Source organism: Drosophila ficusphila, unplaced genomic scaffold (assembly GCF_018152265.1).
Source record: "Drosophila ficusphila isolate 14025-0441.05 unplaced genomic scaffold, ASM1815226v1 contig_791, whole genome shotgun sequence".
Lineage (NCBI taxonomy): Eukaryota > Metazoa > Arthropoda > Insecta > Diptera > Drosophilidae > Drosophila > Drosophila ficusphila.
The window spans coordinates 7,711,739-7,732,364 of NW_025064737.1; the positions used below are offsets into that span (position 1 = coordinate 7,711,739).

General features: G+C 42.7%; 6 protein-coding genes across 6 annotated transcripts; 1 reads left to right on the forward strand and 5 right to left on the reverse strand.

Annotated features, from left to right (window-relative positions):
• Nucleotides 1-93: 93 nt before the first annotated feature.
• Nucleotides 94-1,896, reverse strand: LOC108088078 (lipase 3). Its single transcript, XM_017185729.1, has 5 exons — nucleotides 1,824-1,896; nucleotides 1,707-1,775; nucleotides 1,611-1,652; nucleotides 855-1,556; nucleotides 94-714 (listed from the first exon to the last, which is right to left on the reverse strand). Exons 1-5 carry the CDS (start codon nucleotides 1,884-1,886, stop codon nucleotides 310-312), a joined length of 1,281 nt encoding a protein of 426 aa, XP_017041218.1. The 5' UTR covers nucleotides 1,887-1,896; the 3' UTR covers nucleotides 94-309.
• A 90-nt stretch (nucleotides 1,897-1,986) lies between these two features.
• Nucleotides 1,987-3,667, reverse strand: LOC108087912 (lipase 3-like). Its single transcript, XM_017185497.2, has 5 exons — nucleotides 3,559-3,667; nucleotides 3,445-3,510; nucleotides 3,347-3,388; nucleotides 2,588-3,292; nucleotides 1,987-2,449 (listed from the first exon to the last, which is right to left on the reverse strand). Exons 1-5 carry the CDS (start codon nucleotides 3,619-3,621, stop codon nucleotides 2,039-2,041), a joined length of 1,287 nt encoding a protein of 428 aa, XP_017040986.1. The 5' UTR covers nucleotides 3,622-3,667; the 3' UTR covers nucleotides 1,987-2,038.
• Nucleotides 3,668-3,726: 59 nt separating this feature from the next.
• Nucleotides 3,727-5,338, reverse strand: LOC108087909 (lipase 3-like). Its single transcript, XM_017185492.1, has 5 exons — nucleotides 5,266-5,338; nucleotides 5,152-5,217; nucleotides 5,054-5,095; nucleotides 4,295-4,999; nucleotides 3,727-4,184 (listed from the first exon to the last, which is right to left on the reverse strand). Exons 1-5 carry the CDS (start codon nucleotides 5,326-5,328, stop codon nucleotides 3,774-3,776), a joined length of 1,287 nt encoding a protein of 428 aa, XP_017040981.1. The 5' UTR covers nucleotides 5,329-5,338; the 3' UTR covers nucleotides 3,727-3,773.
• Nucleotides 5,339-7,993: 2,655 nt separating this feature from the next.
• On the reverse strand, nucleotides 7,994-10,460 carry LOC108088067 (CCR4-NOT transcription complex subunit 10). The gene is made up of 6 exons (XM_017185711.2): nucleotides 10,286-10,460; nucleotides 9,454-10,209; nucleotides 9,063-9,390; nucleotides 8,882-8,949; nucleotides 8,476-8,826; nucleotides 7,994-8,416 (listed from the first exon to the last, which is right to left on the reverse strand). Exons 1-6 carry the CDS (start codon nucleotides 10,372-10,374, stop codon nucleotides 8,092-8,094), a joined length of 1,917 nt encoding a protein of 638 aa, XP_017041200.1. The 5' UTR covers nucleotides 10,375-10,460; the 3' UTR covers nucleotides 7,994-8,091.
• A 448-nt stretch (nucleotides 10,461-10,908) lies between these two features.
• On the reverse strand, nucleotides 10,909-13,258 carry LOC108088076 (sorting nexin-12). Its single transcript, XM_017185727.2, has 3 exons — nucleotides 12,792-13,258; nucleotides 12,391-12,486; nucleotides 10,909-11,762 (listed from the first exon to the last, which is right to left on the reverse strand). Exons 1-3 carry the CDS (start codon nucleotides 12,966-12,968, stop codon nucleotides 11,532-11,534), a joined length of 504 nt encoding a protein of 167 aa, XP_017041216.1. The 5' UTR covers nucleotides 12,969-13,258; the 3' UTR covers nucleotides 10,909-11,531.
• Nucleotides 13,259-13,611: 353 nt separating this feature from the next.
• Nucleotides 13,612-17,817, forward strand: LOC108088036 (V-type proton ATPase subunit B). The gene is made up of 4 exons (XM_017185670.2): nucleotides 13,612-13,745; nucleotides 13,809-13,934; nucleotides 15,323-16,584; nucleotides 16,644-17,817. Exons 2-4 carry the CDS (start codon nucleotides 13,862-13,864, stop codon nucleotides 16,779-16,781), a joined length of 1,473 nt encoding a protein of 490 aa, XP_017041159.1. The 5' UTR covers nucleotides 13,612-13,745; nucleotides 13,809-13,861; the 3' UTR covers nucleotides 16,782-17,817.
• Nucleotides 17,818-20,626: the final 2,809 nt, after the last annotated feature.

Genomic DNA, 20,626 nt, shown 5'->3' on the forward strand with positions numbered 1-20,626 from the left:
TGCGGTTGATTCGGCTAGATCAACTCCAGACATATGTACTGATTAATAAATAAATAATTTATAGCGTAGACTAAAAGGAACAAGAATTTGGAGTGGTTTGTCAACTTTTTTATTCACAGTAATTCGAATTTAGTACTTCTTATAGAAACTGGGGGAATTGGCTGTACTGGTCAGTGTATTGTAGTCCAAAACAATAAGTTTAATACGTACGTACAAATTCATTATTACTTAGCGGTTATCCGATAAAACGGCAGGACTTATTGGGAGTGCGACTGTAACACTTGCAGTAAATTGTGTTTAATTACTTTTTTAGCCATTTTTGTGGTTGGACTCGTATTGCTGAATAACATTCATTACCGGAGTGTTAATCATTCTATTTACGGTAGTCGCGAATAGGAAGTCCGTGTGGTCGAACGTGCGCTCAGTTATATGATGGTGCACCACCGTATGGCACAAATGGTTAGTTAGTGTTAAAACGTCCTTTGGGGAAACGGTTCCGTCATCCTCGCTGTAGTACAAGTGAATGGGCGACAACGGGCGGACATTTTGCAGCGGGTATATCGGCGGAGAGCGTTTCTTGTATCGAAGCATGTTCTTCAAGGATCCAAAGTCGTATTGTTGGAACCTCCCAGAGTCCTTGAGCTGGAAGAAGTGCTTTGGCTGCCTCGGAGAAATTCCATTCGGATGAGTGGCAAGCAACAACGGGACAATACTCTGCAAATAAGGGTGAAATTTATACAGGTTAAGAGTTCTATTAATGTTCTCTCCTTATCATTTAAAAGCCGTTTAAAACGGTACTTATCAAAGCTAAGATTTTTACTTTCTTTCGGGGAATTATGAATGTTTTCACTTACTCTATCCATGTGTTTTGACACTTTTCCGCCGGATAAAAGGTACATGGCCGTGCAGACTTGCTTAAAACCCGACACTTTGCACAGGGCAGAAATGAAGGTGCTCAGAACACTGAGATGGGGCACGAGCTCAATGTCGGGCATTAGTTTAAGTATGGGACTCAAGAGCTTCTGAATCAGAGTGAGGGAGTGGCGCATGAAGACAGCAGGAGCCAGGAGTTGGGCGGTCTTGATCTTCACATTGTACTCCGGTCGCATGCTGAGCAACACCATCAGCGTTGTGGTGCCCTGCGAATGACCCACAAAGTGCAGAGCACTCTGCTTTGTGGTATGAAGGATATGATCGATGATGACGGGCAGGTCCTCCGTTCCGATTTCGTGCCAGCTGAAGTCCCAGAATGAGAGCAAACCAGCAATTTTTGGCTTCCGGCCCTTGGAGTAACGTGTTCCGCGGCAGTTGGTCAGCCAAACATCGTAGCAGGCATCGGCCAACAAGTAGGGCAATCCGTTCCTGGGTCCCATAATCAGCCACGAGTCCGCCGATGCGGTCATCCCGTGATTGAGTAGCACTGCCGGCTTTACACCCCAATTCTTACAGTGTGGCGATGACGAGATGCGGAATATCTTCAGTGTAAAGCCTTCATTGTCCCTGGTTACCACACTGTGCACCTCCACCCCGTACCCATGACCGGTTATGATCGTGTCCTAGAGGATAGGATGATCGACCACTTCTCCTTTAGTTATTTTTCACTAACTCACCCCGGTTATCGCCGCAGTCCGAGGTGGCACTACGGAATCATTCTAAATAAAGCCCTTTATGAACTACCAATCTTTAATTACCTTTCATTGACTTACCGTATAATTTGATTGGTCCGTCAACCAATCTCTTGGGTTCTCCGAGACGTTTAGCAGGTCAGCAAGTGCCTTAAAACCTCGTAAGAATCAGTTTAACTTTTTAAACAGCCTCCTTACCTTTGATAAAACGTGGCAGTATATTAACCAGAAAAAATGGATAAGAAACAGTGTCCGCAGCATCTCGATGAGAAATAACCTTGTTTTAGTCATGCCCCATTGAAGAAAGTGTACAACTAATCCGAAAAATTACCATTGCCTTGCATATTAAAATTGCGTTCTCTTAGCTATTGAAATTAGAAGCATTTAATTTGTTCCCATAACTATTAAATATCTTAAGACTGGCATTTTTTGTTGGAAAGCTCATATTTGGTAATAACACCAATTACCGGAACGTTAACTATCATATTAGCTGTAATCGAGAATAGAAAGTCCGCGTGGTCAAACATGCGGACTGTTATAAGATGTTCCACCACCGTATGGCGCAAATTGTTTATTAGTGTGTAAATGTCCTTTGGGGAAACGGTTTCGTCATCCTTGCTGTAGTACAGCTGAATGGGCGAACACGGGCGGACATTTTGCAGGGGATAAATCGGTGGAGATGGTTTGTTGTATCGTATTTTGTTCTCCGAGGAGCCAAAGTCGTATTGTTGGAACCTCCCTGAGTACTTGAGCTGGAAGTAGTGTTTCTGCTGCCTTGTTGAAATTCCAACGGGATGAGTGGCAAGCAACAACGGGATAACTGACTGTAAATAAAGGTCAAAGTTATACAGGTCGAGAGGTTATTGATGATCTCCTTATCATTTAAAACCCCTTTTAAATCGGTAATTTTCAAAGCTACGATTTTTACTTTATTTCGGGGAATTATGAATGTGTTCACTTACTCTGTCCATGTGTCTCGACACTCGTCCGCTGGATAAAAGGAACCAGGTCTTGCAGACTTTCTTTAAACTGTTCCTTCTGCACAGGTTAGTAAGGAAGTTGTGCAGATCTTTGAGAGTGGGCAGAAGCTCACGGTCGGGCATTAATTTAAGTATGGGACTCAAGGGCTTGTAAATCAGATTGAGGGATTGGCGCATGAAGACAGTAGGAGCCAGCAGTTGGGCGGTCTTGATCTTCTCATTGTACTCTGGTCGCATGCTGAGCAACACCATCAGCGTTGTGGCGCCCTGGGAATAGCCCACAAAGTGCAGAGCGCTGTGATTTGTCTTATCAAGGATGTAGTCAATTATGACGGGGAGGTCCTCCATTCCGATTTCGTGCCAGCTGAAGTCCCAGTATTTGTGCAAATCAGGAATTTTTGGGTTCCGCTCCTTGGAGTAACGTGTTCCGCGGCAGTTGGCCAGCCAAACATCGTTGCAGACATCGGACAACAAGTAGGGCAATCCATTCTTGGGTCCCATAATCAGCCACGAGTCCGCCGATCCGGTCATCCCGTGATTGAAAAGCACTACCGGCTTTTTAGGCCTATGCCTACAACGCGTCTTTAATGCCGGGATGCGGAATAACTTCAGTGTAAAACGTTCATTGTCCTCGGTATCTACACTGTGCTCCTCCGCCTTGTACCCAAAACTGGCTATGATCTTGTCCTAGAGGAAAGGATGATCGACCAATTCTCCATTGGTTATTATTCACAAACTCACCGCGGTTAACAAATCAGTCAGAGGTGGCACTACGGAACCATTCTTTATAAAGCTCTATATGAAATACGCATCCTTAATGAACCTTCATCGCGACTTACCATAAGTTTTGAAGGTTCGACGAGGTCTTCTGGGTTTTTCAAAACGTCTGGCACTTCAGCAAGTGCCTTATAACATCGTAAGACTTAGTTTAACTTTTTATACAACCTCCTTACCTTTGATAAAACGTGGCAGTAGATTAACCAGAATAAATGGATAAGAAACAGTGTCCGCAGCATCTCGATGAGAAATAACTTTTTTTAGTCATGGCACCATTGAAGCAGGGGTACAACTAATGCGAAAAATTACCATTGCCTTGCATATTAAAATTGCGTTCTTTAAGCTACTGAAATTAAAAGCATTTAATTTGTTCCCATAACTATTAAATATCTTAAGACTGGCATTTTTTGTTGGAAAGCTCATATTTGGTAATAACACCTATTACCGGAACGTTGACCATCATATTAGCGGTAATTGAGAATAAAAAGTCCGCGTGGTCAAACCAGGGCATTGTTATACGATGTTCCACCACCGTATGGCGCAGATTTTTAACTAGTGTGTAGATGTCCTTTGGGGAAACGGTATAGTCATCCTTGCTGTAGTACAAGTGAATGGGCGAACACGGGCGGACATTTTGCAGGGGATATATCGGTGGAGATGGTTTGTTGTATCGTAGTTTGTTCTCCCAGGAGCCAAAGTCGTATTGTTGGAACCTCCCTGAGTACTTGAGCTGGAAGTAGTGTTTCTGCTGCCTCGTTGAAATTCCAACCGGATGAGTGGCAAGCAACAATGGGATAACTGACTGTAAATAAAGGTCAAAGTTATACCCCTTTTCAAACCCCTTTTAAATCGGTAATTTTCAAAGCTACGATTTTTACTTTATTTCGGGGAATTATGAATGTGTTCACTTACTCTGTCCATGTGTCTCGACACTCGTCCGCTGGATAAAAGGAACCAGGTCTTGCAGACTTTCTTTAAACTGTTCCTTCTGCACAGGTTAGTAAGGAAGTTGTGCAGATCTTTGAGAGTGGGCAGAAGCTCACGGTCGGGCATTAATTTAAGTATGGGACTCAAGGGCTTGTAAATCAGATTGAGGGATTGGCGCATGAAGACAGTAGGAGCCAGCAGTTGGGCGGTCTTGATCTTCTCATTGTACTCTGGTCGCATGCTGAGCAACACCATCAGCGTTGTGGCGCCCTGGGAATAGCCCACAAAGTGCAGAGCGCTGTGATTTGTCTTATCAAGGATGTAGTCAATTATGACGGGGAGGTCCTCTATTCCGATTTCGTGCCAGCTGAAGTCCCAGTATTTGTGCAAATCAGGAATTTTTGGGTTCCGCTCCTTGGAGTAACGTGTTCCGCGGCAGTTGGTCAGCCAAACATCGTTGCAGGCATCGGACGACAAGTAGGGCAATCCGTTCTTGGGTCCCATAATCAGCCACGAGTCCGCCGAGCCGGTCATCCCGTGATTGAATAGCACTACCGGCTTTTCAGGCCTTTCCTTACAGTGCTTCTTTAATGCCGGGATGCGGAATAACTTCAGTGTAAAACGTTCATTGTCCTCGGTATCCACACTGTACTCCTCCGCCTTGTACCCAAAACTGGCTATGATCTTGTCCTAGAGGATAGGATGATCGACCAATTCTCCGTTGGTTATTATTCACAAACTCACCGCGGTTAACAAATCAGTCAGAGGTGGCACTATGGAACCATTCTTTAAAAAGCGCGGTATAAAATATCCATCTTTAATAAAACTTCATCGCGACTTACCATAAGTTTTGACGGGTCGAGGAGGTTTTCTGGGTTTTTCAAAACGTCTGCCACGTCAGCAAGTGCCTTATAACATCGTAAGACTTAGTTTAACTTTTTATACAACCTCCTTACCTTTGATAAAACGTGGCAGTAGATTAACCAGAAGAAATGGATAAGAAACAGTGTCCGCAGCATCTCGATGAGAAATAACTTTTTTAGTCATGGCACCATTGAAGCAAGGGTACAACTAATGCGAAAAATTATCATTGCCATGCATATTAAAATTGAGTTCTCTTAGCTATTGAAATAAAAACCATTTAACTCGTTCCCATAACTATAAAATATTTGTATTGGCGACATCCGACTAACTAACTCGTATGTATGTAGCCCTTCGACACGTCCTTATTTTAAATCGATAATGATTTTTAACTACAAAAACAAGAGCATCGTCTGGTGACGTATTTATTTGCAATGTTACGGATAGATGCAAGAAGCAGAAGAAATTCCGAATATTTGTACTTACTTTATATGACGTTGAGAATGAGAATATTCCGAGGGAAATCAGATGAGTAACATTATCAGGGCTAACAGAGTTATGTTTTTAAATAAAAAAATATTTATTTCCATATTTTCGCCTTTTTTCTTATAAATCCATATTTTACACAATCACTTGAATAAATCCATATTTTGAGCATTTAAGTGTCTGAAAACCTATAGAAAGATATGTTTGGCTCAAATATTATGAAATTTCTGTCGTTTGCCTTAAACAAAAAAAACAAAACATCGTTGCGTCGTTAATCAATCAAAATATGTATCATCGAATGTAACAATTGAGCGTTCATTTTCATCATAATATGCTTATATTATAAATTTATATTATAAACACATATTGAGTGACAAACGCCGTAGTTTTGTTTTTACTAATCTGACACAACATGTCATATTGTTCTGCAATGATCTTTGAGACAAACGGCGCACTTTTGTTTGTAGCGATTTCTAATTGTTCATTGTCATAAAAAGTTAATATGATCGATATAATCGTCTACGTTTATCCATTTTTATACCTATATTTATCCCTTTTTTCGTCGATATTTATCCACTTTTTTCCATATTTGTTAACTTTTTCGTCCATATTTCGTCCATATTTCTCTATTTTTTCGTCCATAAATCCATACATATTTTTACGTTTTTAAGAACATAACTCTGTTAGCCCTGAACATTATTATACAAAAAAAATAGTTTTCCCTTACAACGTACATACAAGATAACGGTTTTTTTTCCATAAGAGGATTTAACGGAGAAAAGGAAATAACAGAAAAGAACGGTAGTTATGTTGTTAAGGAAAATGAATTCACTTATCTGAGTTATATATAATATGTACAACTGCAAAAAACAATTAGATAAAAAACCTATTTCTTTAAAATAATTAAGATGTACACAAACATTGCACATTTCTAGATATCCTTATTACTGGCGGACAAGTCCTCTAGAAAACATGTCAGGCGTTAACGGATGCACATTATGGAGTGGATAATCAACTTCTACATCCCTTTAAAATTCTAATAAATGTTAACGTTATGCCTAACGTTATAAAAACTGCCCATTAGTCAGTTGTTTGCGCTTTCGAAATCATTGATAACTTTTTTTTTATTAGTTATCCAATCATTGTATTTATGGTAGTCTAGAACCACATTGTTCATCTTGTCGTAATGTATAGAATATTCCTTTATTTAGCTTTCACGAACTCGCCCAGGCCATGACCCCAGTCCGAAACTCGGGTGGAACTACGGATTCATCCTTTACAAAGCCGCATTTGAAATAAGCTCATTTAAAAAACTTTTATCAACTTACCATATAATTTGACTGCACAACGGGATCTGGTGGTTTCTCCGGGAAGTTTTGAAAGTCAGCAAGTGCCTTTAATCTTAATTAAAATAAGTTCGACTTTTTTTGTACAGCCTTCTTACCTTTGGTAAAACGATGCAGATGATTAACCAGAAGAAATGGATAAGAAACAGTGTCCGCAGCATCTCGATGAAAAATAACTTTTTCAGTCATGGCCCCATTGAAGAAATGGCACAACTAATCCGAAAAATTTCTATTACCATACAAATTAAGTTTGTGTTCTCTTAGTTATCGAAATGAAAGCAAGTTAATGTGTTCCCACCCATAAAATATGTGATGGTTGACATCGGACGAACTTTATTTTACGGATAGTCGGGTGGATCGCTTGTAGCCCTTCAACACGTCCTCGTTTTGAAGCGATAATCATCTGAATTCCCCGTAAAGTTTGAAAACCCAAAATTAATTTCAGATTAAGAAAAAGCTATAGTCTAGCAAAAACGACGCAATAAAGATCCAAAACAAAATTCCAAAATTTGACCTTAACATGACGTTAAAAATGAGTATACAGGGGAAAATCGGCTGAGTAATATTTTAAAGAGAAATTAAGTGAAAAACTGTTTTACCATGCAGCGTCGAACACATATAAGATTATGGTTTCTTTTTTCGTAAGAGGATTAAACGGAAGTGTATAGGATAACTACAGAAAAGAACGCTAGAAATGATATTAAAGGGAAAATAATTTACATATCTGAATTAAAAGGAACTGCAAAAAAAACATCTAGATACAATAATTATTTCTTAACAGTTATAAAACAATTTTCAATTCAATTTCAGTTAATATGTGCAAGCTGTATACAAATTTGGATAAACGGTTTGATGATTATACCATGCTGAAAATCCATGTGATTTGAAAAAATATCCATCTCTGTTTAAATAAATCGATAAAAGAATTAAAATTTTTTGGGGGTTGTGCTCTTAACTAGTCCTTTTGAAAAAAAAAAACCATAACTCTTGCTCGGCTTCTACGTCGATCAAGGACTTGTCTGTATTTACACTTCGCTTTTTTTTATTCTCGTATTTCCATTCCGTCTAATTATTTACAAAATTTGTTATCTAACTGGGCGTCCCGCCAGGAACGGGGCTGATCTTAAGGTCTATGAAGCGCCGCAAAGCCTTCGCCTTGCCGCTGACCAGCGAGTGGTTTAAGTTGGCCAGAAGTGACTTTGCTTGTGTCAGGTCATTTTGGAGGACCATGGCCACGGCCAGATTGTAACGCACCACGTTCTGGGCCGCGTCAACCGACTTCAGTTGCCAATCACGCGTCTCAAAATCGAATGCGTTTAGTGTGCCCACAGAAGTAGGATCTAAATGATCGCGTGCTTCGGCTGCCTTGTCCATCAGCATCAGCGCTTCGCCAGCGTACATGTGACCCAGCAATCTGTAGGATTACAATTTGATAAGCAAACTTCACCGACATTAACAGGATAATTATAATACTTGTGTGCATCGGAGAGACGTTCGCAGGCCAACAGCTGCTCCGCCATTTCCAGAGCGGTCACGTGGTCGCCCAGTCGCAGTGAGACGAAGCTGTGCGCCGCATAAATAGAGGCCTGCATGTTCTCCAACGACTCCAGACTGACTGGCTTGGAGGGATTGCAAAAGTTATTGTCTTGCGGATGTCGCCAAGACTCCTGAGTTGGATCCTTTGGTTCGGGTGCCTCCACATCTTCTGAAGAGACCGCCACCATGTGAAACCTGGTCTTGTAGTGCTGTGTGAGGGTCAAAGCACTGCGTAGGCATAGGGCGGCAAACTCCAGTGTGGGTTCTGGCACTCCAGCGGACTGGGGACTAAAATTTTCAGATATTTAATGAAAGATATTTGTTTAAATCAACAAATACTCACGCATATGGCTTTGATGAGGAACTGGTGCCAGTTTCCGACTTCGATTGACGTTCCTCTTCCACCAGTTTCTGTAAAAAGTAAATTTAGATAAGACCGTAAGGTTATGGATTTGGTGGTATTAATATACATTTTTGTTTTAAAGGGAATACTTTTTTATCTTTTTTAGCATATATTTACTTACCGCCTCATGTTCCATAATGCAGGCCTCGGACATTCGTAGCCAGAGACGCGGATTGCTGTGGAACTGTTTGACGGGTACCAGAAAGCACTGAAAGGCCTCCTTGGGACGGCGCAGATGCAGCATGGCCACGCCCAGGTTGTAGAGAATCTCGCAGGAGTGTGCAGAACTCATAGTTTGCAGAGAGCTCTGGCGCAGATTCCGTGCCAGCTGCTGGTCAAAGTTGAGCGCGTTCTGGAAGAACTGGGCAGCGATGGCATAGTGGCGCACTCTTAAGTGGATCACGCCCATGTTGTTGGCGATGCAAGTGCTCAGCTGGGGAGTCACAGTGCTGCACAGTTACGTAACAAAATTAGCTCGATTTATAAATATTTATCAAAAATAAAGAACATACCCAGCATTGGTGCACTCGTTGTTGATGCGCATCAGCTGCTTGGCGGCCATCTGGAAGTCCTTCATAATGTAGTACTGCTGCGCCTTAAGCGCAGCATACTCTGGCGTTCCATCTTCTTGGATGACCACCGGCTTTCGATTAAGAACGAGTGTAATTAGCTGCAAAAGCTGAAGACTTCCGCCCAGCCCGGACACCGTTCCCTCTACAGTTGCTCCGCCAGGCGAGGTCACCACCAAATTGGACGTTGGAGTCGGCGGAGAAGCTGTGGCCGCAGCAGCTGGATCCTCGTTGGGATTGCTGCTGGGCGCAGTGGCCACCAAATTGAGTTTGTACTGCAAATAATCCAGAAAGGCCTCGGCACGGTTGAGCTGGTTGGTGGCCAAAAGTAGTTGGAGTTGCAACGCAGCCACCAGCGCCGCCATGGACTTCTCCAGTGCCTCTAGGCGGGCCACAAGAGGCGCCAGCTTTTCTAGTGCCGTGCCGAACATGTGACGGTGGTAATAGATGACCGCCCGGTTATAGCGGGCGACCGTTGCAGCAGCGGCTCCCTGCTTGAGGCTCAGTCCGCCGGACGCCTCTCCCGGAGCATCCGCATCGACGGTAAGGGCCTCCAGTTCCTTTAGTAGGACGGAGTGCTGGGTGCAACCGGTCTTGTGGTAGCTAACCACCGCCCGGTTGTGCCGCAGGATGGGACCACTGCTCTCGCCGCGCGTCTCCAGCTCTTGCAGCAGCTCCAGGCAGCGGTCGAACTCCGAGCTAAAAGCCGGAGGAGGAGCAGGAAAAGCGGTTACGCGTGCAATCCCCCAGGGGCTTATACGAGGTTCCCACTCACTTGTTGAACTCCTCGTGCGCCTGGCACAGAAGACTGTAGTTCTCATCCTCGCCGGCCTGCGTTTTGGTGGGAGATTCCGCCGAGTCCATGCCAAAAATAAATAAAAACAAAAAAACCAACTCCGATAAAAAATCGCTGACACTTCGCCGGTGTTGGACAACGCCCGCGGAAAGGGGGAGTCAGTGCTGATAAACGCCAGTCTTGTGGAACACTTCGAAATCGCGGGTAAGGAAGAAGAGTTGGCGGTTTTTTTTTAATTTGAATAGAAATATAACGAATATAACGTTAAAGTTTTGTTCAAATAAATTATATTAAGACTATATATATTATAGCCGCTCCGTCTTCTGCGCTGAACGCTGAAAGGCACAAAAAAAAGTTTGAAAGCCTTCTAAAATATATATAAGCATCTCTCGCTTTGCTTTTAGAATGGATTATTATAAAGTTGCTTGGAGAAATTTTTACAAAAATACCTTTTCTCGAAATCATAAGGAACGCATCTAAAACATCTACAAATAAACTTAGCTTCGTAGACATTATTTAAAAGCAGTTTATCTTAAAAAATCCTAAAACTGAATTGTGAAAATCCATGTTTAAGGTATAACGAAGTAAAATATTCCAGCCGCTTATTTTTGAATTATTTTAATTTGATTCGAAGTACAATATTATTCACTAAACTTTTTCAAAATATTCAATAATTTGCATACACATACAAGGGATCGGATTCCGGGGTTAGGATAGCTCCCTTATTTCATTTGCTGCTTTATTACCGCTGCAATGGGTCAAAACGAAGAAACTGAGAATTGGGAAAGGAAACTGAGGGAGGAACAGCTCCTACTTTCGAGACTCATTTAGCGAGGGGCTTGGTAGGCATTTCTTATGTACACTATTCGTAAATATCTGTATTGTATATAATATATATGTATGTATATTGTTATGTATACCATATAAACTTGAATTTAGCATTAAAAATTCCCAATGCTGGTTTTAACTAGTCCCCCGTGGGGTGAGAGGGGCTCAACATTAACTGAGCAGCAGCACTTCCGTCTCATATCGCATCGCATAATAAACAGATCCCTTCTACTCCACTATCGCTCCTTGGCTCCACTGCTCTTCCCTTTTCGATCTTTCCAAGCACACACATTCACACGGCTACCCTAAAGTTTTCGTAGCGGGTTTGTTCGTTCGAGTTTTTGCTTCATTGCATTGCTATGTATTTAGGGGTTTCGATGGCTTCGGGCTCTGCTGTTTATGTGTTGCGAATCTTGCCGGGCACGTAGTTCTTGTCGATGATGTTCTCCTGCAGGAACATGTGCAGGCAGCGCTCGTTCTGCGCCAGTGGATGTCCAGCTATCTTGTTGATAAAGGCCTCCAATCCCTTGCGTCGCTCCTCAATGAAGCTCTCGTCAAAGATGCCCTCGTCGCCGCGGAAGGGCATTTGGCGCTTCCAGGCTTTCCCCGGAAGTGGCGGCACCACAATCTGCGGGGACAAATATTTGATTAAACTTTGTTTATGCGTAAATTAATCTTCAGTCTTCACAAGCTCAGCTGGTGCTTAATTCGCTCTTGGCAATTGTGACTATTTAGGTCACTATTTATAGATATTAAACTATTATTGCACCATAATATGTAATAATCGTTCTATACTTATAATAATAGGCAGACATTTAATCAAGTCATAATTTATTTAAGTTTATAATTGATATATGTTTGTTAAGCAAAAGCTACGAATTGCTTTAGCCAATATGGAAATCTTCTGAATGACTTTAAGTACTGTGAGAAATTAGACTTTCAAAGGCGACGGCATAGCGAAATCCCTGCAGAACTTTGAAAGCCGCAAAGCATTTTCTTACAACTCTCGAGAGATTTTTAGACACTGATAAGTGGAGTACAAAGCCCTGAACTTGAATAATATCCCTTTGTATACCAAGTAAATAAAGAAATCGACTTTCTGATTAATATGATATCTTAAAACCTTGTGACTTTGACCGATATCTTGCAATCTAGAGATATGTGCACTCGCTGGTGCAAAAAATAGCAGCAAACCTAGGTGGAAACCATTTTTAGCCCAGTAAAAGTGAAAACGGAAGTTCTTCTGGTTATCGTACCTTGCTATCCCGTTCCAGTTCGTTCCGCAGCCATTCAAAGTCGCTGTAGCGCCGTCTCACGCTGGATTCCTTCACCTTGAAGACGGGCAGATTGGTCTGGAATGCAATAATGCTTGTTAAACTTAATGGGAACACAACAAAAGGTAGGGGTAAGAGTTAGGAAACAATTTAGAGTAGGGATCCCGCATGCCGGGTTTCCGTGACTCAAGCCTCGAATCAGTGCTCTGCACTTGTGACTAATGTTTATCGCCGGTTCGCTTTATAGGCGTATCACCCGCACACACACACAAACACCAAGCAAGACAAAGTAACACGTATGTGTGAGGGCATGAATTCTGGCAATTATCAATGAATTTTCGGTACAGTTTGGAAGGTACTCCTCCAGAACGAAGATCACTCACCCGCATGCGGACCTCGTAGTCCGTGTAGCGCTTCTTGCCCGCCGCCATGGTAGTCAGCGGATTGACCACGTCGATCTCCAGGAAGTTGGCGGGCACCGCGTACGCATCGTCCAGGGTTTGCTTCTTAACGTTCAAGCGGCGGGTGGCGTCGGCGGTTCCGTCGGACTCAACCATCATAGTGGCAATGCCAGGGGCTCCGGATCAGCAGAGATATAGACGCCCCTTTTATCGGATGCACAAAAACGGGTTTTTGCACTCGCTGGCCTTTGTGTTCTTTGTCAGAGCCTTTACTTTCAATATTCGCGTTGTGGAGCTCGTTTCCTGGTATCCCCACGTATTACAAGAGTTTTTGGGGGGTCCAACAACCTCAGGGTGTAAACAACTATTGTAATTTAATTAAAATTGTTCCATTAAAAAACTTTCCAATAATTAACAGAGCACTGTTGCTTAACATATAGAGGTGAAAAAAATTCGATAGTGTTGTAACAAAACATCGATGCATTTTTTGGCGATGTTTTTGGATGCTTACGTTCATATCGATGTTAGTCGATGCGTAATGTTTATTTTTCAAACCAAGTTAAACATTATTCAACAGTTCCCACATTGCCTACAATTAGCTGTCAATCCTTTAGTACGTTGGGAAGCAACGGCTTAAAACAATATATATATATATTTCACCTACTAATCATGTAGGGGTGAGACAACATCGATATTTTAAGGCAACACAGTTGGATTGTTACTCCGCTAAAGTATGACCATACCTAAAGTGTTGGTAAATGAGCAGAGCAGAATCCCTAGCGCCTCAAGGGTCATGTGACGGCACGTGACGTCACAGCAGATTCAGATTCAGCAATACTTTCAGTTCCAGGGCAATTTTTCCTCGTACTCGCAACGACTTCGCAGGCCAAAATTTTGCGTGTGTGTCGCTCAGTACTGTTTCGTAGCTGAAAAATTGTACGTGCCATAAAGTTAATGAGACGCTCTAGTGCTAAAAGTTATAACTACTACTATTTACAGCTCGAAATTTGCAGTGCATTTTCAAGGTAGAGGCACAGAAAAGTCTATCCAAGATGAACGCCCAACAAGCCCAGCGGGAACATGTCCTCGCCGTCTCTCGGGACTTTATCTCCCAGCCCCGCTTGAGTGAGTATTTTCGAAATCGGTTGAAAAGTGAAAACCTAAGAACTGCATTTGAAGCGTAATTAAGTGCCAGATAAAACGACGAGGAAAAAGCCAAAAGTCCGCCATGACAGTTTGCACGAATTTGGTGTGAGGCGGAGTAGAGAAAAAATCAATAAGTTCTTGCAACACCCACTGAAAACATTGAGAATTTGTAGTACAACATAATAACTTGATAGAATAACGTATTATATGCTGCTGAATAGATATCTAGCTAGCCAGACAGCCCCGTGGAGCACCCCCATAATCAGGGTTAACTCTTATTGAAAATTTTCGCCGTCACATGACCGTTCGCAGCTCAGCTGTTTGCTTTTGCCATTCAGAGCGCACACACTCAATGGCACCTGACTGCGAATCGGGTGGGTGGCGGATCGGGCGATAGGTCGGTCGTCAATTCACCGCATTTTAACTACTTTTTATCAGGGGTGTCAATTTTATTACTTTTTGGTTTGTTCATTTTTTAAAAACCCTAATTTTGTAAGTTTATTGTTATTGCAGAACCACAAACAGATTAGTAATTACAACTATTTGTAATATTTTTTACAAAAATATCGCATAAAAAGGCTGTTAAAAACATCTTACGTGATCTTCATTTCCTTTTGCTTGTTTTTTCGCCACTCCATCATGCCCTGCATTTCGCATTCCTCTTGTGCTATCTAATTCTTATAAGATTCCAACTGCAGCTCGTGGCAAGGGCTGAAAACCAGTTGGTCAGTCAGCTGACATAATTTACCATTCCCCGCAACGCCCCCTCGCACATTTACTCGTCTTTTGACGTTTGCTTTCTTATCAGATTCCTACTTTCATGTGAGCATTGCGAGACTTGTGTTTTTGTTGTAATGGAATCTTTTTGGAATTAAAAAAAGAAATGTGCTACAAGTTGTTGAATTGATTAAACTTTTAAATTTTATAAAAAGTAAAGTCGTTGGTTTTTTACTTAAAAACTACACTACTTTATCGTAGCTCCTATATATAATTTAGCATGTGACTTTTATGGCGAAGTAACTCAATTTTATTGGATATTTTCGTGGATTAGTTTATGACCATGTCAGTTGTTTAACAAAAACAAAAAACAAGATGTTTTAGGATTGTCTTTAAATTAAATAAAATTTTTTTTTTTTTTATTATTATTCCTGTTAAATAATGAAACTTTTAAGTTGGCCACTTGACTTCCAGTAAGAACCAGATATCAGCACATTACAATTCGAAACTTAAAAACATAAAAAATGAGTGATTAGGGTAATCTTTCAATTTGGAACTTAAAGTTAGTGGGGGTTTACAAATTTTAGTAACTATCTTTAAAAACAGAATTCTTAAGTGCTAATCGTTTCAACCTTCTTTTTTTGTCACAGCCTACAAGACGGTGTCCGGTGTGAACGGTCCCCTGGTCATCCTCGATGAGGTCAAGTTCCCCAAGTTCGCCGAGATTGTGCAGCTGCGTCTTGCCGACGGCACCGTGCGCTCCGGCCAGGTGCTCGAGGTGAGCGGCTCCAAGGCCGTCGTCCAGGTGTTCGAGGGAACCTCGGGAATCGATGCCAAGAACACGCTCTGCGAGTTCACCGGCGATATCCTGCGCACGCCCGTGTCCGAGGATATGTTGGGCCGTGTGTTCAACGGATCCGGAAAGCCCATTGACAAGGGACCCCCAATCCTGGCCGAGGACTTCCTCGACATCCAGGGCCAGCCCATCAACCCCTGGTCGCGTATCTACCCCGAGGAGATGATCCAGACCGGTATCTCCGCCATCGATGTGATGAACTCGATTGCCCGTGGCCAGAAGATCCCCATCTTCTCCGCCGCCGGTCTGCCCCACAACGAAATCGCCGCCCAGATCTGTCGTCAGGCCGGTCTCGTCAAGCTGCCGGGCAAGTCCGTGCTGGATGACCACACCGACAACTTCGCCATCGTGTTCGCCGCCATGGGTGTCAACATGGAGACGGCTCGTTTCTTCAAGCAGGACTTCGAGGAGAACGGTTCCATGGAGAACGTGTGCCTGTTCTTGAACTTGGCCAACGATCCGACCATCGAGCGTATCATCACTCCCCGCCTGGCTCTGACCGCCGCCGAATTCTTGGCCTACCAGTGCGAGAAGCACGTGCTGGTCATCCTGACCGACATGTCCTCGTACGCCGAAGCTCTGCGTGAGGTGTCCGCCGCCCGTGAGGAGGTGCCCGGCCGACGTGGTTTCCCCGGTTACATGTACACCGATTTGGCCACCATTTACGAGCGTGCCGGACGTGTGGAGGGTCGCAACGGCTCCATCACCCAGATCCCCATTCTGACTATGCCCAACGACGATATTACCCATCCCATTCCCGATTTGACCGGTTACATTACCGAGGGCCAGATCTACGTCGACCGTCAGCTGCACAACAGACAGATCTACCCACCAGTCAACGTGCTGCCATCGCTGTCGCGTCTGATGAAGTCCGCCATCGGCGAGGGCATGACCCGCAAGGATCACTCTGATGTGTCTAACCAGCTGTACGCTTGCTACGCCATCGGCAAGGACGTGCAGGCCATGAAGGCTGTGGTGGGTGAGGAGGCTCTGACGCCCGACGATCTGCTGTATCTGGAGTTCTTGACCAAGTTCGAGAAGAACTTCATCTCGCAGGTGAGTTAAAGAAAGTGGATATCAGTTGACTGGTTATAAATCTTTGTATCTCATTACAGGGCAACTACGAGAACCGCACTGTCTTCGAATCCCTGGACATCGGCTGGCAGCTGCTGCGTATCTTCCCCAAGGAGATGCTCAAGCGTATCCCGGCCTCCATCCTGGCCGAATTCTATCCTAGGGACTCGCGCCATTAGATCCTGTTTATTGTTTTGTTTTTGATTTTTGTCCAAAATTTTGTTTCATTCATAATTTAAGCTGGCGGCGGCGCATCGTGCGGCGCGTCTCCACCTCCTGCAATATCCCGCTGTGTATGCGTCTATATATACATAAAAACACAATACAACCACAAAATATCTTACCTACGTTGAGAGCCGGGACTTGTGTATGTCGGCGCGGTCCAGCGTAGCCAAAACAATAACTAGTTAAATATTATCGTCCAAGCGAGCAAACCTACTCTAAAGTGTGTTTTAGTATTGAAGTCCCGTCTTGCAATGTACATAAATTGAATTGCTTAATGATTGTCGTTACTCCCGCCAACACACTGCTCTGTATTTTCATTTGTTAAAGTTTACTATTTTTGTTAGGTTTTAAGTGTGTGCTCTTTGAATTGTTTATAATTTGTCTAATCATTTTCGCATAAAGAATCGTAGCATTCCAACAAAAATTAACAATTGCCTCTTTGTGTTTCCCTCGTTTGCTCCCCGTTCTATTTTTCGTTCTTACGTTAGACGTTTCACCCAAGTTCGCACAAGTATTAAACACTCCCGCCCCCTATTTTCCGTACCGCCCCCCGTCCCTGCACCGAAACCTTGTGAACAATTTGTACAGCAACTCAACTAAACAATGGAATATTAAGTGCAAAAACAATGCTTTAATGCAAAAAATGTTTTAATGTGGAAATCTACAAAAAGTATAAAGATCTATGAAATACTGTTTGTTTATTTGTCTCTAAATTAATGAATATTACATAAAGTTGCATAAATTAATAGATATTTGTTTGTTGTCTCTGGTCACAAGAGTGAATGGGGAAATGTTCTATGATACGGCCCAATCATTTCAGCAACGACAACTTTGTAATCATGAACACAAGCCGAAACAATAAATGTTGAAATAATATGTATTTAATGAAACTAAATAGTTCATGTATGTGTATAAATTATAGAACATTTAAATGATGAATAAACTACACACCAAATCATGTTAAATAAAGTCATTAATGTTTATTTCAAATGTGGGTGCTTCTAATCGAATTGGGGACTTCTAATAATTGGCTTGCTCCAATAAATTGTTAATGCTTTTCAAGAACTTGTTTGTGTATATATGGAATGTTTGGAATGAGTAACATTTATTTTCTGTTTGTCAATTAATGTTCTAAAATGAATTGACTGGTAAAGAGGTGCATGCATTTTACATTCTTATAACATTCTTGTGTGTACTCCGCTGTTGATTTTAACAGAACTAAAAGCTTTAGTCATCTTTGGTTCATTTTAACTACCTGAAAAGCTCTTATTTACAGTGGTCGTGTGTGTTAATATTTTGGGAACTAAATATGTTTTGAATTTTTAAATTGCAATATAATTTTTAAGTTACTACACTTGACCAAGGATTAATTTTTTTGGAAAGAAGGAGTGGGTAGAAAGACACAATATTTTTGGGGTTTACTCAATAGATTTGAAATTGAAATGCTGGGAAGGAATTGGCAGCAGATTTCGGTAAATCGTTGGCGTTTTTAGTGTCATTTAAACAAACTTAAATCTAAAACAAAATATTGTAAGTTGGTTAAACGTTAGATCAAATTACGAGGCTGAGCACTTGTGTTTACTAACAAGAATGTCACGTCAATCGGTAATTCTGGCTAGCAATTCCTATAGGCAGTTCTTAAGATTCCACCCACCATCCACCCACCACTTAAGAGCGCTGGACACGATGAGCTCCTCGCGCTGGGCAAGTTTCCCATTGACTTTGCAAATTTATGCAATTATGCCAAAGTTTTTAATGAGTTCTAAATGAAGTTAAAAATTCGGTTGACGCCAGTGGTTTGATGGTGTAAAATACACCCCCTGGCTGAGAGCACAGCAAACAAAACTTTCTTTGCCTCAACAAAAACGAAAAATAAATGGTAAAAAAAAACACCAAAGTTTGGCCAATTGCTTGGACCCAGCTTCCAGCTTTTTTATTTGGTTTAATTTCTGTAATCAAAGCGATGCTCGAGTGCCTGCCTTTGCTTAAAATTGGCAAGCTGCTAAGCTTGCTGCAAATTAAGCGGCTTAAAAGAGGCGGAATGCAGGGACAAAGTGGGACCGACCACGCCCACAGCCAGGCTATCTGGGACAATTGGCCGCCCACTGCGCAAAGGATTCTTATCTGTATCTAGACTGCAGCACAGTGGGCTTATGACAAGGCTACTGATGGGCAATGTCAAAAGCTCTGGCTGAAGTGGGCGGAAAAATGGAGGGGATTTCGGGGAGCCGAAGGACGAGTGGCAGGATGCAGTCCCGGTGCGAGCTCATTTCGAGACGTTTGTCTGGCATCATTAGGAGGGCCAGCTCGTCAAAGTTCACGGTCACGGTCAATGCAAACTGGGCCCACTTGGCAGACACCGTGTCCTCATTCGGCCCCCCATCCTTTTTCCTCTATCCACACGTTGCCTCGTTTCCGGTCGATTTATGCGGCAGCTCCAAGCCACTTAGACGACTTGGCAGAGTCCCAAGATGTCGCCTTTGCCGGCAGGATGCGGTTGTGGCCACCGAATCGGTGCGATTAATGAACTCGCGGTAACGGCTCGTTAATACGCGCTTGCCAAGCGTTTGAATGCGGATTTTAATGAGCCCACACACTCAACACTTAGATAAATTTGAAGTACTTTAAAGCACATTAAAATTGATTGATATAAAATCAAAAATTATGGTCTATATAAAATAAATTGTGCAATATTTAACATATATAAAAGTCTGATAAAGTCTACCTACTAACTTATACATTTATATTGCTGGTTCGTCAATCAGTATGGCAGTTTTTACTATCAATTGAGTATTTTTAATAATACAATTTATTTTCTGTTTGCTTTAAAAACATGTTGTTGAAACGTATTTTAAAAAGTTTAATCAAATTTCCTTTTTGCCGGATTTCTAAGCCAGATTACAAGATTATTGTTATTAAAACTGGGTTTTCCCTGACACAAATTAGCTTAAAATAGCACCAATATTTTTCAGTGATTACACATTCTAAAGGGTAACGTAAGACTTGAAGCCGGCAATCAGGAGGCAATGCCAAGGACTCGCTTCATCCCCAGGGCCTTGGTGTTCGTTTCGATTAGGCGCATGTGTAAATATGTGGAATTCATAAGCACCTCCTGCCAGGCTTTATAATTAATGTGCTCTTGTGGCGCCGAAAATGCGGTTACTAAATCATCTAATTAACTCATTAGCAACGAGTGCCAGCTCCGGTTCCATCTGCACTCCTGTCTACCGACGCCTGCGAAATTGATGGGCCCGGGAGTTGGCTCGGACACGTGGACACGGGGCGTATACGCCATGGGCTGCTTCACCTTCCGGCCGAGTGGCGACCGATTTAACACTTTGGCAAAGGTCCGGGTGCGAGACCCCCATGTGTCAAGCGTCTGTCAACCAGGTCGAGACGGGTTCGGCCTGCTCGCTCGTGCGTCTCATTTCGATACAGTCCGGCTGACAGGTCCTCCCAAGGAGAAGATGCCCCGCAGACAAACGGACACAGACGGACCCTCCTCCGTTCCCTCATCCCTGCAAAATGAAGCCGAAATAGTTGGCTGGAACTTCGACCGGCCGAACTGTCGGTTCCATAATTTGTGTGCCGGGGATTTGTGCATTGCTCGGATTTGGGACAGCTTAACTAAATAAATCACACAAAGGAGCCGGCAAGGAAAGCCCACAAACTTGTCTGGTTTGACCCGGAGGCGATATTTTATAAAACGCCCGCTTTCGGACGGTCGTCTCCTGTTTTTGTTGTTATTGTTGCTGCTGTTGTTGTGCATTAAATATTAAACAAATCGCCACCGCCGCCT